At 40.3% G+C, this 16,527-nt stretch overlaps 1 protein-coding gene across 1 annotated transcript in view; it reads right to left on the bottom strand.

The window, feature by feature from the left end:
- Positions 1-16,527, bottom strand: part of LOC126262209 (tyrosine-protein kinase Src42A) — a 194,839-nt gene that overhangs the window by 19,118 nt on the left and 159,194 nt on the right. Inside the window, exon 2 of the mRNA XM_049958635.1 lies at positions 903-1,024. Within this exon, the coding sequence (XP_049814592.1) occupies positions 903-1,024 (122 nt within the window). The remainder of the gene's footprint in view (positions 1-902; positions 1,025-16,527) is intronic.

Here is a 16,527-nt window from a genome sequence, read left to right as displayed (position 1 = left end):
CACTGAAAATCCTCACAAAATTGTGTGCACAAATGAGATTCACCGAAGGTTAATGTTTTCTGTGTGATGTCACAGACGTAGCTCTGTGGGCCATTTTTCTTCTGTGTGAATTGATTGTTTCCACAGCTGACTGCCCATTTCCTGAATTTCATCTTCCAACAAGAAGGGACACCCCTTCATTGGGGCATCTGTGTTCGTCGCTGCCTAAAAGACAAATTTCCTCACACCACCTAGATTGGGCTTTGTGGTGTAGATGATGTGGTTTTATTCCCTTGGCCGCCCCAGATTGCCTGACCTAAAACCTTTCTATTTTTTTCCTTTGGGGGTACATAAAGGATTATATTAATGTACCCCCCCCCAGCCAAAAACATTGGAACAGCTCGAGTATGCTGCTGCGATAACTACTGAAACAATGTTGCTATATAAGGTATGGAACAAACTTGACTACCGCTTGGACGTGTTTGAGACCAGGACACTTGCAGAACATTTGTACAGTACAAAATGCGAACTTTATGAGCTTATTGTTCTACAATGCTTCAGTCATATTTGTGCACAAGTAACACTTTGGAAAATACAGAGCTTTGAAGACGAATGAATCACTTGTAGTAGCCTTGTATGTCTATATAACCAACATTTTGTTTTTCAAAATTGGTTAAAATCCAATTAAACCACTGATCTTTCATGAAGTCAATCAGTTGTTAAAAACTTCAGTAATGTGTGAGATAAGCAAGTCATGTGCCAAATGCAATGATGAATGCTTATCCATCTGTACCATAAAAGTAGCACAGGAACCCAGTAAGTGCTGATAACAGATACTGTTAATTTTTAAAAACCTACACGTCAAATGTACACAAGTACAGACACGCAAGCAAGTTAGAAAACTGAAGTAGACTTATACACACCAGACAAAGAATAATCATTGCGACGACTCTCAGAATCTCTTATCAGAAAAGCACCGTGGTCGTTCTCTGGTAGCAGTAATTTCTTCTCCGCTTCGATTCGTTTTATTTTTCCAAAATACCACCTGCAAAAAAAAATTCACAAAATTAACACCAGATCAAGATTTAATAATATTTAATCATATGTCACATACAAATATTGTTGATCTCTATCCCTTCTACATATGATCACCCACTTAAGATTACAATGATAGTTGTAGCTTTATAGAAAGAAAAAAAAGTGAAACATGAAACTTTATGTGCTGTATCTTTTAACTAGATGGAAAGTTTAACTTCTTATATTTCATAACAGAGGCATTATTAGAATTACACTCAATAATTTAACTTGGCAGAGTCACATACTACTGAAAGAAAGCTGCAGAAACTTATTTGACATACACCACACCAAGACTAGAATTCCTACTCTTTCAAATGTAATTTTCTGATATTCATCCGTCAACTATCCTATGGAAAAATACCTTCAAGACCTACAACTATGTACAATTAATAAAACACCAGTAAATCCCCAATTATTTAAAGAATCAAACCTCCCTGTATTACAAATGAGTCAACGTGTTAAATGTTTGACATTAAGCATGTGAGCAAGTCAAAGTTTAGAAAAGGTTTAAAATTGTACTTAAAGTTTGCTGGATGTCACTAAGCGCTCTCATTATGAGACACTGGGTAAATATAGTGTCTGGGTAACTTGCACTTCACTTCAAGCAAAAGCAAGTTTTCCACACATCTCAGTATTTATGACATCTTATCATCTGACCTGTGTGTCGCACAATGATGTAATTTTTGGATGTATATTCAATGAGACATGCAGATACAATCAGCAAAGTGTGTTCAGAACAGAATTAACAATAAAGAAGTAATACATTAAAACTCATGGCAGCTCACGGAAAATTTTACCAATGTGCTACAATGTGGTGGCATATAAAAAAACTGTTTGAATACATTTACATTTTATAACTAATAGTTCAACACTGCGAGGAATGGAAGGAAAAAAGAAAGACATATGATGATGATGATGATGATGATGATGATGATGATGATGATGAAGACGAAATCATAGCAGCAGGAACTGAAACTGAGCCGATGAACTACCAGTCAGTGCATTTGACCATTCTAACAGGATGCCTTTACATCAACTGCTTCTCAAAAATCTCCCGTACTCTTCACTTGCACATTATGTTACATGCACTCTAAAAGAAAGTACTGACCTAGTGCCGCGAGCACCGTAGCACTCATGGTGGGAATGGATGACATCATATCAGAGCACGTGCAGTCGAAAACAGACAGCTGCATCCTCTCTCTGAGTTGCTCGTAGCGTCACTGACCTTCACTTCAGCAATCGAGATCAGTTTCTAGTTATCGTAGAGAGTGCAATAAAACCTGTTTTCGTCCATTTTATTGGCATGTCATCACTCATTTGAAGAGAATTTTAGTGTGATATCTATAGTGTGCTGTAACACATTAGCAGCTGATGACAGGCCGCCACTTGCCATGTCCGATACTGAAGTTGTACTGCATGAAGAGTGAGACTGTAACAAACAATGAACTTTTTCTCCTTTTATCATTTTGTGGGCACTATCAGCGAGAAAAAGTTTCGTTTAAAGTTTGTAATTACGTGTAAAGTTTGTTGGAACTCACTAAGGGCTCTCATTCTCAAATACTGGGCGAATAAAGGAATTTGCAAGCCATCAGTTCACTGCCTTAAGACATACATACAGCCTCTAATTTTAATAGCTCACTTCCCATGATAAAATTTTAACATATGATTATACCTCTTAATGGCTAGATTATGATGGCATTTTAAATTTGTAATTCAGTCACTAAATGTGAGATATTGAAAATGAAATTTTATTGCCCCTGAAAGCCATTAGATAGGTATCCTGCAACTGGTTCCGAGTCCCGGGATAGTAGCTTCGTAATAAAGATATCAAGACAATTTTACCCCAAACGAAGTAAATCATTTGGTAAAAACAATTTTATTATTTATATCGCAAATAATTTTTTCAATGATGACAGATTTTTATGTTTAAGTCACCTTTACGTTGCCTGTTCTGTTGTGATACATTTGGAACAATGACTTCAGTACTTATCTACTGCTAACATGGCTCTACTAAAAGTTGATTAGCAGGTCTTAATAAGAGAATGGATTACCATTCTGCCAGTATAGTTGATGCGAATAAAAGCAATTTAATTATACTCCACATTTTCAAAACCTTCTTCAAATCTACAAATGCTGTAGGAAACATCCTTATTTTCTTCAAAATCTGCCCTGCACTATTAGTCCCAGCGCTAAAATTTCCTCTTGAGTGCCCAGATTCTCCTGAAACCAAACTGGTCCTCTCCTAATTGACTATCAATTTTCAAGTCCATTCTTCATTCAAGTACTCTCGCAATTTTTTTGAGTACGTGATACTCGACTGACAGTGCAGTAATTTTTACACTGGGCAGTATGGTGTCAATAGTCTCATCAGGTAGTAGTTAGTGACGTATTACAGATTTTATTTGTGGACATGGACATATCCTGCTTTTGATTTTAATTGATGTTGTCATGTTGGCATAATTGTTTTTATTCCATTCAGATCTGAAGATGGTCATCACAGACTGAAATCCACAATAAATTGCAATGAAGTGACATATTCATGGGACGCCTCCTAATATCGTGCCGGACCTCCTTTTGCATGGCACAGTGCAGAACGTGACGTGGCTTGGACTGAACAAATCATTGTAAGTTTCCTGCAGAAATATTGAGCCATGCTGCCTCTACAGCCATCCATTATTGCGGAAGTGTTGCCAATGCAAGATTTTTTGCACAAAATGAATTATCAATTATGACCCATAAATGTTCAATGGGATTCAGGTAGGATGATATGGGTGGCCAAATCATTCGCCTAAATTGTCCAGAATGTTCCTCAAACCAACTGCGAACAATTGTGGCCCAGTGACATATAGTCAGCCATAAAAATTCCATCGTTGTTTGGGGACATGAAGTCCATGAATGGCTGCAGGTCTCCTAGTTGCCAAAGATAACCACTTCCAGTCAATGATCGGTTGGGTTGGACCACAGCCCACACCATTCTGGAACCACCACCAGCTCACACAGTGATTTGTTGACAACTTGGGTCCATGGCATGTGAAGTCTGCGCCACACTAACTCCACTATCAGCTCCACCAACTGAAATTTGGACTCATCTGACCAGGCCACGGTTTCCCAGTCATCTAGGGTCCAACCGATGTGGTCACGATCTCTGGAGAGGCGCTGCAGGCGATGTTTTGCTGTTAGCAGAGGCACTCGCTTCAGTCGTCTGCTGCCACAGCCCATTAATGCCAAATTTGGCCGAACTGTCGTAACACATACGTTCGTAATGTGTCCCACATTGATTTCTGTGGTTATTTCACGCAGCGTTGCTTGTTTGTTAGCAATGACGACACTCGGCAAATGACACTGCACTCTATCGTTAAATGAAGGCCGTCGGTCACTGCGTTGTCCGTGGTGAGAGGTAATGCCTGAAATTTGATATTTTCGGCACACTCTTGACACTGTGCATATCGGAACACTGAATACCTTAACGATTTCAGAAATGGAATATCCCATGCGTCTAGTTCCAATTACCATTCAGCGTTCAAAGTCTGTTGATCTCCATCGTGCGGCCATAATCACGTCGGACAGCCATTCACGTGAATCATCTGAGTGCAAATGACAGCTCCGCCAATGCACTGCCATTTTATACCTTGTGAACCCAATATTACCGGCATCTGTATTTGTGCGTATCGACTTTCGTCACCTCAGGTTATCTACCGTTTCGATCAAGCACTGTGATTAACGAGAATTATCAACATTGTTTAGATAGCTGTTTTGTTTCACTGAGGCGCTGTCGTAACTTATGAACAATTTTCACATCTATTTGCTGTTTCTGTTGAAGTGTATTAATTATAGCCTATTATATAGAAAGTCTGTTGGAACTTCCTCAGTTAAATAAATTTCGTTCACGAGTTTGTACAGTTCTAATCCTGCCCTTTGGCTTGATGCTCGTAAATATCTGATAGTATTTCATGAACACATGAAAATATATCGTGTAAAATCTACCATCTACAGATCGTGTGGGATATCTAATGTGCATACAGAAGGAAAGCGGGAATAAAATTAGGTCTTTTCGCTTTTACTAAAGTATTTGCGTATACGCTTTCAATTTGCAATTTCACCACATGGCATGTGACAGAGGGTACCTAGCTTTCCGCTGTCAAATCCTGCTCTCTTCCCACCAATGCCATTCACGTATGATATCGGCGAAGAACGAATGTCATATTGCTACCATTAAACGAATTTCTTCATTTCAAGATGTGTCCACTACGGAAGATTTATAAAAGGGGGCGTCATAGCACACACGCTCTCAGAATACGGGGAATAATCTTTTAGCGGTTTACGCTGTCTTTCAAGTGGTGGCACCGAGGAACTTGAAATGGGAGACGTGAAAAGGGAGATAGCGATTACCTCAAGAAATTATATTTACAGATTTCCAAAAACGGGCTTTCTAACGACTGTCATCGTTTGAATTCTAAGTCATGCGTCCCACTTCAGTTAAAAAGATGGGCCGAAGGCCGTGAAAGAAATTCGAGGGTAGTTTGATAACTCTGATAAATTTCCATGAAGGCTTGGAATATTTCTGTTGCGCCTTCATGATTCGTTAGCTTGATTACTCAAAGGATGGCATAAAGATAGTCAACAACACACGACGTACAGATCATTGTTGACAGCCGTCAGAACTGATCAGTGTGTCGAGAGCGATTGAAAATGGGGTAAACTGAGTTTGGTGGTTTTATTAAACATTTTGATTTGAAGGCTTGGACTGCCGCAAAAATCAAAACAGAACTGGATGAAGTTCACGCGGATCACTGAAAACCATTTACCTTTGTACTAATAAATTTAAGATGGTCGGACAAGCATTGAAGACGAAGCGCGCTACGTCCGTGCAACAGAGGTCACCACAAAGGAAACCATTAATAAAACCCGTGTTATGGTAATGCAAAACATCCGAATACAAATTCGGGAGATTTCTGGAACTATGGGCATTTCAACCGAGCGAGAGCATAATACCCAGCACGGAGAATTGGCTATGAAGGAACTGTGAGCGAGGTGTGTGACGCATTGCTCACAGCTGACCAAAAGCACATCCAGCACAACATTACAACACTGTCTGGTGATGTTTAATTGCAATCCGGAACGCTTTTTGCACTGATTTGTGACTGCTGACGAAACCTGGATCCATCGCTATGCACCAGTGTCAAAACTATGGACAAAGACAGTTGAACGTCCACCGAAAAATGCAAGACAATTTTGTCAACTGATACGGCGATGTCCATTGTCTTTGGGGATTCTCAAGGAATAATCTTTACGAATTACCTGGGAAAAGGCAGAACGACGTGACTGGATCCTATATCGCTTCATTGTTGGATCGCTTGAAACTTGAGTTAGCTGAATAAAAAACCAGGGTTGGCATACAAAAAGGTGCTCTTTCGCCAGGATAACGCACCATACCACACATCAGCGATAATATTGGCGAAATGAACGGAGCTTTCAGTTGGTTTCTCATCCACTATTTTCACCAGACTTCACCCCCATGTGACTTCCTTCTGTCCCCTAATATGAAATTTTGGCTTGCTCGCAAGAACTTTTCAGCAAATGCGGATGCAATGGCTGCAGTTAACGAGTATTTTGCAGAGTTTGACAGAACCTATTTTTCCGATGGGATGAAAAAGCTGGAGGATCGCTGGACCACATGTATATTCCTCAAAGGAGGCTGCGTCGAGAAGTAAGTTGTTTCCAAAACAAATACTTTTTTTCTTTCTTTTCTACCAGACTTATCAAACCACACTCGTATTCATACAGAAACAAGTTTCATCAAGTCAGTGCCATATACAAATGTAGTATGAATGTTCCACAAAAAGGTTTCTCTTTAGCACTGGGCGAAACTAATGTGAATTTTCATGACACATCTGTAGATGGCAGTTACTTGTCAAAAGTGGCAATGTTAACATCTTCAAGTAATGGTCTTTTTTTTTGCGCTATGTGGGTTTTCAATAAATTGGGTGAGGTTAGTTACTTGAATGTTCCACATTCTGCCGTTCGCTGCATAATATTTGTGCAGCGAAAATAAATTTGATTAAAAAACAATTCAAAGAGGCGCAAATAAGCAATCATTCTTCCGTCTACGAATGTAGCTATTATCGTGGTTAACTTATATCACACTATAAAGTGTAGCTTGCCAATCACCGCTCTGTGATTTGCAAAGTGTGTATCTTAGTGACACAGCTGTAAAACGAGCTTCGTGCGGCAGAAACTTTTTATCCGAAACGGAGGGGCCGTTTTTCGGCTGGATATGCGGTGGCACCTCGCCTGCATGGCCGGTGGAATTCCGCTTCTAATGCACTCCTGCGCCACGGCTAACGGAGTGAAACCAGTGAAAGTGAGTGCCCCTAGCTGGCAACGCCGCTGTTCACCTTGAGCCGCTAACACCTGACAAGCGCGGTTCCATTCCCGGTGGCGGCTCGTTTCACAAGCGACAGCGAATCAAAGAGATACAAGAATCAGCACACGGCTGTAAGCAACGTCACACGTTTGCTGCAGCTGCGGGGCGTAATGCAACGAAAGTTTGGCTGCCAATACGTGGAGTCCAAATACAGACAATCTCCGTCAGGACTACGTCTAACCTCCTCTCTGTGATAGTCAAACCTACCTTGGCAACAATAAGTGATTTTTTCTCCTATTTCTAAAAACACTGTAATCTTCGGAAGAAATGCTGCGATTTTAACAGTCGAGACCTCGGAGCTAGATCGCTGAAACTACGTATTGTTAATATGCGAAGTCTTTGGGCGCTGTGCATATTTATGTACTATCGTTACGTCAATGGAATTTACATTTTCAGTACGTAGCAATTTCTGAAAAAGGCAGCCCTGTAAGTTTGAACTGGCTGTATTGATCTATCCAGAGGCTAATGAAACAGAAAATAAACAATTTTTTCAGCCTTCTGTTGCAAGGTAATTTTTATTCGTTTACCTAGGTTTCGATTCCAGTAATGGAATCTTCTTCAGAACCTATAAATTAAACCACATACGGACATATATTACTCACTGAAATGCATCATCAGTCTAATGATTGAATAATAAAGAAATCGTGATACTTACAAAAAGTTAAATTATTTTGAGAGCCAAACACTGGCCATGTCACAGATTAAAAATTAAAACAATAAAGACGCATAATCATAAGATTATGTCTGTCAAAATTAAAACCATTAAGGCGAACGTAGACGAAGCTGGCCGGCGTAGCTTCGTCTACGTTCGCCTTAATGGTTTTAATTTTGACAGACATAATCTTATGATTATGCGTCTTTATTGTTTTAATTTTTAATCTGTGACATGGTCAGTGTTTGGCTCTCAAAATAATTTAATTTTTTGTTAAGTATCACGATTTCTTTATTATTCAATCATTAGACTGATGATGCATTTCAGTGAGTAATATACGTCCGTATGTGGTTTAATTTATAGGTTCTGAAGAAGATTCCATTACTGGAATCGAAACCTAGGTAAACGAGTAAAAATTACCTTGCAACTGAAGGCTGAAAAAATGTTTATTTTCTATACATATACGGTTGCTGAAGCGCTGCATTATGTTAAAGATTTGCTAATGAAATAACTAATCTACTTACGTGCAGGGATCCCCTATCCCTAACAATGACGGCTGTTACATACGCGCAATGAAAACTGCATGTAATGCGCAAATGCCGCTATGATGACGAGTGCAATAGATATTTCAACACAACTTATTGCCAACAGCTGTATACAGCAATTGCATGGAAATTTCTTTATGTGATTGTGGCAGTTCTTAGTTGGAGGGGGGAGGGGGGGGGGGTGTCTGAATTATGGCTACAACTTGAGCAACTTTTAATGGCGAGAGGGGGAACACAAAATGCGCCCAGGAACATTGTCGAGTGCTCGCTCTTGTGGTCCAGGTGCTATGGTATGGTGAGTCTTGATACTGTCTGGGCATACTGACCTCCAAATCTTCACAAACGGTGCACTCACCTGTGAATTCCTTTCCCATCTGCGTTTTTTCAATTGTGCATTCGGCCCTGGCTTTATTTTTATGGATGACTGCGCGAACCACATCGAACCGTGCTGGTGGAGCTATTAGAACGCGAGGATATTCAGCGAATGTAATGACCTGGCCGTTCCCACATCTAAATCCCACCGAGCGCGTGTGTAAAGCGTTGTGGAGACGCATTGCATCACGTCCATGTGTACCAACGATCATCTACCAGTCGTCAAGAGCGTTAGTGGAGGAATGGAATGTCCTACAAACAGAAATCCTTACCAACCTTGTGCCCATGTCCTGCCTTCTGTAATCATAAATCGCGGTAACTTCAGTGTAACTACAGTCTTTCAACAAAAGTGTCACTTCTGTTCCCCTCATTGCGTATTTCTCTCAGATACCTTCTGTACTATCTGTAGCTGTTCTTTCAATGTAAGGTACAAGTTTCATCGCGCTCTGTTTCTTGGCAGTGACACATTATGCGAAAGTTACTTTCGTCCTTAAATTTTGTACACCAGTGAATACGTAACGCTTATGCATGATCCAATGGAGATTAGAGCTCGCTCGGAAGCATACAAGCAATAGTTTTCCCTGGCTCTATTTGCGAATGAAACAGGTAAGGGAATGACTATAAAACTGAACAAAGAGTACCTACCGTCCGGACGCACTGTACAGTGGCTCGAGGAGAATGTAAACAGTACAGAATCATACATGGTGGTATTTGTTGTACAGCTGCTTGAGATTAATTATGCTGTTTAGTGGCGATACTTTGGCTAATTTGTACGTCTCTCATTGGCTCCAAGGTCGAAGATAAATTCTTAGTTACCGTAATTTCACGTTTTATTTATCTGCATCATGTCTTTTTGCTTGGGTAAGTTTCCATCGCAATGGACACGCAACGTATCTAGCAGCCTTTATATTTTATTCCTGCTTCCTGACTCACCGACGTCAGTTAAGCAGTCTCAGTTACAGTAGACAGAGCGTCGCGTGAGAAGACTGAAGAGAATCGCTGGCTATTCGCTGGGAAATCCAAATTTCGATCCTCTCCTACATTAGGTATTTTCCGTTGCGGAGTCGACAGCTCACAGCAATATCAAACCACCGCCCAAGTTAGCAAGTATTGCTCCATATCGAAGCGTACTGAAGAGTGTTCATACTTGTTTGTCATTCACAAACTGTGTATGTGTTTCAAGTTTTATTACCCTCACTTAACCGTCTAACAAGTCATTGGGATCTTTATCTGAGCGGCGACGTGTTTCTTTACTTCATCGCAGTTTCGCTTTTATTCTCAAAAATATTATTAGTGACTTGAAAATATCTCGGAGCTCAAATAGTAAAATGTGCAAGAAACATGATTTTGCAGTTAAAAACTATTTTAAAGCATGTTGCATAACAAAAAACGTAGCTTCTTCCGACTGAACACATTATGAGATTAGAAAACGAAATAGTGATGTCTAGGTTCCAAATCCACGCGCGCCTGGATGACACTAAAATAAAATACTCGAGCAATTTCTCACCAACACCACTTAGTTAACGCCAACTATCATGTTCTTGTTTCATACGAATCGCGTATAACGCATCACATTTTTTGAAATACCTTATTTAAGAAGAACTGCGTAGTTCGCTTCTGTCTACCACGGATGAATAGACTTGTCAGTAAAGTACTTCAATACATATCACAATTCACAATGTCTTTCTTATTTTTGTCACAAGTTCTCTTTCAGTGCTGAAAACAATGGCAGACATCTTTTCACAGATTCTCGTCGCAGAGTGGAACAATAACCACGAGTACAAAGCGGGCGCTGTTGCGAATTATGAAGCAAGTACGCACCGAAACATGCCTTCAATCTAGATCATCACTACGAAGTTACAATTTCGATAGCGCCAATTGTAATGGCGGAATGTAGCAGAGATGTCAATAGTTCTCTTCAAAAATCAAGGAAGGAAAATATAGGTATCGCTACAGAAACTGCTCTATCTGCCAGATGAATTTGAAAAGGGAGTAAAGCTGGTCACAACCGAAGGTTACTTCGAACACGGAGGTGCTTTAATGTCAAGACATCCTGATAATTAATCTGTAAACCAAAACGAATGGAAATACATTTTGTACATATAACACCTTTTCCAAAATAAACACTGGATAATGGCTTAAGCATCCGAAATTTCGTTGTGAAATGGAGAAAAAGTATAAAGAAATGACTGTCTAAGTTGAAAAAATGCCACATTCATTTAATTCAGTTCTGATCTTAGCAAGCTGATTACGTTGGCACATCAGTGTTTGGTCTATTTACAATAAAAACAGTCATTTATCTTTCGCCGCAAACAGCGAACTTCACATGTAAGAATACATCGTAATGTAATTTTAAATGTGAACAGCCATCTGTGGATGAACAAGTCAGTTCGAAACTGGCAACTGCGCTATTTATACCTAATAAATAGCATTAATAACACTGGCTGGTTGCTGAGCTACTTAATTACAAGAATCTACCTGCATTTTCGAACAGCCACCGTCTCGCCATTTCAGTTTTCAACAAAATAGGTCACACAAATTAATTCAAGTTCTTGATACTGCATTTACGTCTGCACAAAAAAGAATGGCACTAGTAAAGATTTGCTGTTCGAGGTTCCGCGTGGAAACGTTACCATACGCTTCCGTTCGTGTTTGGAATAGTCCACACATCACTACTACAAATAACTTGCATTCCTACAATCAGTTCTGCGTAGAGGCTGATTAGTTAGCATCACACCGAGCTGTCGCAACGGGAAAATATTGGGGCAAGCAGTTTTGTCGTTCAGTTTTTCCCGTGGATTGGTCCGATCAGTTGCTTGGAAGTGACGTTTCCAATGCTTGTACAAGAATGTGCACAACGTTCAGACTTCTGAAAATTTCGTACGTATTACCTCAACAAAGACTGAATGGACGGGAAAATAAAAATGCTTCTGCTACGAGAGATAAGCATGCACTGCCAGATTCGACTATACTATTTCAATGCAGAAAGCAATCATAAACGACGAGTTGCTGAGTCAGCAATGGACAGTTGTTTGTTGGAAACTACTTGGAGAAACATAAAAACTAACAAATGGGGAGCAGAGTGGAGTAGAAGACGTAACTGTGACCGTAATGAAAATGTAGGTGGGAACAACAAGTGTGTGTAAAACTGAAGATGGTAATGTGTGCCGAAATTTTGTAGGCCCCTGTATCCGTGACGATGAAATGCCTACTTCAAGCTTCGGGAATCATCTCAGTTCAGACATCCCCACCGGTCGTTGAATGGAATGCTGCTGCAGTACTGAAACCAACGGACGCAGACTGGTGCGTACATGAAGGGGAGTTAGAACGGAGATTTTTTTCATATTTTCGGATTTTTTTCTCATTAAAAAATTTGCAATTTTCCCAATAAATGATGACACTTATGAACTCATATGGGAAGTTATTTTATTTTTTTAAATATTATCTACACCAGTTGAAAATGTTAAAATTTTTACGTGCATTACTTCAAAATCTAATAAAATCGGTAATTTTTTTAAAAAAATAGAAGGCTGTGGATTGCTGTGTTATAAAGGTTTTAACAGTGTTGGTCATGTCCTGAAGACGATGGGCACCAGGTTGAGGAAGTTGAAACAAAGTTTGAGAGACAAGAAACTTTCTGATGGTAAAACCACAAGAGGCGGACTGAAAGACACAATGATTGATGAACTACAGCAATATTATGGGATGGCCATTAGACATAATACTGGAGATTTGTTGAAAATGAAGCAGGCAGTATGGGATATCTTCTTCCACAGACTGTCAACTGATGAAACACAAGTGCACCACATTTGCCCCCCTGGACCTGATTCATGGTGCAATTACCGCGCCGGCCGGAGTGGCCAAGCGGTTCTAGGCGCTACAGTCTGGAACCGCGCGACCGCTACGGTCGCAGGTTCGAATCCTGCCTCGGGCATGGATGTGTGTGATGTCCTTAGGTTAGTTAGGTTTAAGCAGTTCTAAGTTCTAGGGGACTGATGACCTCAGAAGTTAAGTCCCATAGTGCTCAGAGCCATTTGAACCTTTTTTTTTTTTGCAATTACCGCAATGCCCAGTACTCAAATAGTTCATACAGCCACACACATTCCATCCCAGCAGCAGTCATGGATATCATAAAACTTATTTACAGAGACCTGGCAAATCCTGAATTACTGAAGAAGTGTCTGCATGGTCAGACTCAAAATCCCAATGAGTCGTTCAATAATCTTATATGGAGTGGCTTACCAAAAAATGTTTTTGTTGGAATGAAGACACTAAAGTGGGAGGTCAGTGATGCTGTTATTGCTTTTAATGATGGCAACATTGGTAGGGTGAAAGTGCTACAGCATATGGGAATTAATCCATGAGCACACTACATCAGAGTACTTGAACGGATCGACAAGGTTCGCACTGATAAAGCAGAGTACGCAGCACAGTTGGCCACTAAGGAGTCCAGAAAGAAGAAAATAGTTGGAAAAAGATCAAAAGGTCAACATATAGTATGGTGCAGAGTGCTTTTGAGTGACTAAAAATAAAAAAATTAAGCATATATTAAGTGAGTTACAGTCTTTTGAAGCTTTAGAAGTCGTTCCACAAAATTTACATTTTCTGTTGCATTTTTCCCTAAATCTCAGAAACCACGTCGAGTAGAGTATTAAAATTTTCAAGGAGTAATAACATACATATCCTGAGTCTACTGAACTAAAAGAAGAACATAATGATATGTATAATTAAAATTATTTAGGATAATGCACAAAAAAGTACACAAAATTTTAACCGTGTAATTAAAAAATTGTATCTCCGAAAACAGTGGCTGAAATTCAACAATCCTAGTTCAGTAGACTCAGAACATACAGTATAATGTCCTGCAAAAGTTTCATGTCAATGACTACAGTGGTTCCTGAAATACAGGGAAGCCAAGTCGCTAAATTTAAAATTGTCAGGATAGGGCGTTCCAAATGAAAAATGATACTCAGGAAAGCTTTGGTCTGTCTCGTCATGTAATGCACATCATCCTACAAGTACACAATAAAATGCGGTATCTATCTTTTTTTGTGAGTGTGACACCCATTGACAGAGTAACAAGTTTCACATTTCATCTCGTGCGTAAAGAGCCGTCCGTAAAATTGAAAGGGCGCACCTTGGTAAACAATTACACGAAACAACAAAACCTTGGCCATACTCCTCCGCAAATACGACCTACTGCCATTCTGCATGCCATTGTCTTCAAACGCGAGTGGCATAGCGGTTATAGCTTCATGTCCCTGTCGTTTTATGTCCTACAGCGGTTTGATGCTACGCCATGAAACACAAGGTTCAGATTTAGGGACTAAAAACGGCACCTGGGAAAGGTCAAACAGAAACCGGCCACTAGATGCAACTGCATTCTTACTGTCCTACGTGCCAAGTTCTTGGAATAGCGCACTAACAAAGTATAGTTGCAATAACGAGAGTTACCTGAGGCGTTTCTTAACAGTAACGGTACTTTATGCAGTTCTTACGACCGAGTACTACGTAAGATGCTGGACTTTTATTACCTGACGCTTTATTTATTCCTCTACGCTTGCGTCTACAGCGAACTGAGACGATATCCCCACTACAGTTCACAACCGTTACAATGGCATTCCACTGTAAGTAACTTGCGTCTGCACTATCAAAAGGAAATTAATTAAACACCACTCCGACGTAAGAAGGAATCGATGTACAATTTTACCAAGACTAGCATAAAAAATTAACTCCTAGGTGCGTTAGTATTCACACAAGTACAAATATCATCATCATCATCATCATCATCATCATCATCATTAAAGTTTGCCTTTTGGCATCCGCAGCTCGATGAGTGTCTCCTCTGGACTTTTCCATGAACTACAGTGGTTCATCTATTCCCATCAGCCGCGCGGTTAGAGGCACCATGTCACGGAATGCGCGGCCGCTCCCGCCGGGGGTTCGAGTCCTCTCTCGGGCATAGGTGTGTGTGTGTGTGTGTGTGTGTGTGTGTGTGTGTGTGTGTGTGTGTGTGTGTGTGTGTGTGTGTGTTGTCCTTAGCATTAGTTAGTTTAAGTAGTGCTTAAGTCTAGGGACCGATGACCTCAGCAGTTTGGTCCCTTGGGAATTCACACACATTTGAACATTTTATTCGCATCAGTGTTATTCTTGCATGTTTTCAAACCCACCAACCAATCTTCGATCACTTAACCGCCACAGTCTCTTTGATTTCAGCAAAGAACTCCCTCGATCCTTCTACCATCCATCTGCCTGGCTGGATGCCGCTTCCTTCATTCCATCTTCACGGCGGTCATTATAAAGGTAACTGATGACCTGAAATATGCCATGCAGCACAACCGCGAGACGACAATATCGACATTATTAGTCTTCAGAAAAGTATGTGGTACAGTCAAATATTGATATACTGACCAGAAAAATGAGACAGCTAAAATTTTCATATACTACGCTGAAGTGGTTTCAAAGATTGTTTGTGTGGCTCCTGTAACACTCTTGAGAGCCTATTGCTGTCTGTTTTGCGGTAAAATCCCAAGAGATCTTAGTGATCTGTCAGATACTATTTATTTCTGAATATTGCGAATAGTTGCTTCCTATTCTTCTCAGAAGTATTTCAATACCTTAGCACAGAACAATGGAGAACCTGGGTGTGGACACACAATACTATCGCCACATACAGGAAAACTTCAGCTTGCCTCCATGCCCTCAAAAAGTTCCGGAACATGTTTCCACAGAACGTGTAAACGTAATCATATGCAGTCATTCGTTGAACCATCTGAAACACCCATCTATTTTACCAATTTAGTGCTTCATACGTCCAGTTGCAGACAACTTACTGGACTACCATACGCTACGTCAACTTCAATAGGTTCCCTAGTGTGCAGGTGCACCAGTTCCTCACATCAGAGATTAAATACCTATCACCTTATCATAATCTAAACTCGCGATCTCACTTATCTAGTATCCTACCTGTGTCAATTCATAAAAGAAAAATATTCGCGCCGCGCGGGGTTAACCGAGCGGTCTCAGGCGCTGCAGTCATGGACTGTGCGGCTGGTCCCGGCGGAGGTTCGAGTCCTCCCTCGGGCATGGGTGTGTGTGTTTGTCCTTAGGATAATTTAGGTTAAGTAGTGTGTAAGCTTAGGGACTGATGACCTTAGCAGTTAAAAGTCCCATAAGATTTCAGACATATTTGAACAAAAATATTCGCAAACTCTTCCCTACTGCTGCAATCTAGCTCTGGAACACGTAACTATGCATTATGCGCATAATTCAATAGCGTTTTGTATTTATGAAGAAACTTAAGCGCTTCCTTCAGTCGCACACACAACTTCTCAGTCCAAAAATTAAACTTACATTGTCAGTTCTCCCTCTATCAAACTGTAAAGCGAATGCTCCAAGATTTCCCAAGTTACGCTTCCTTTTGTTTACAGGTTTCAACCATCACGACACTTCTTTTCCACTACCTCCATTAATAGTAT

This window comes from Schistocerca nitens, chromosome 6 (genome assembly GCF_023898315.1).
Source record: "Schistocerca nitens isolate TAMUIC-IGC-003100 chromosome 6, iqSchNite1.1, whole genome shotgun sequence".
NCBI lineage: Eukaryota > Metazoa > Arthropoda > Insecta > Orthoptera > Acrididae > Schistocerca > Schistocerca nitens.
Note: the sequence above shows the minus strand (reverse complement) of the source record. Positions and strands in the feature narration are given on the sequence as shown.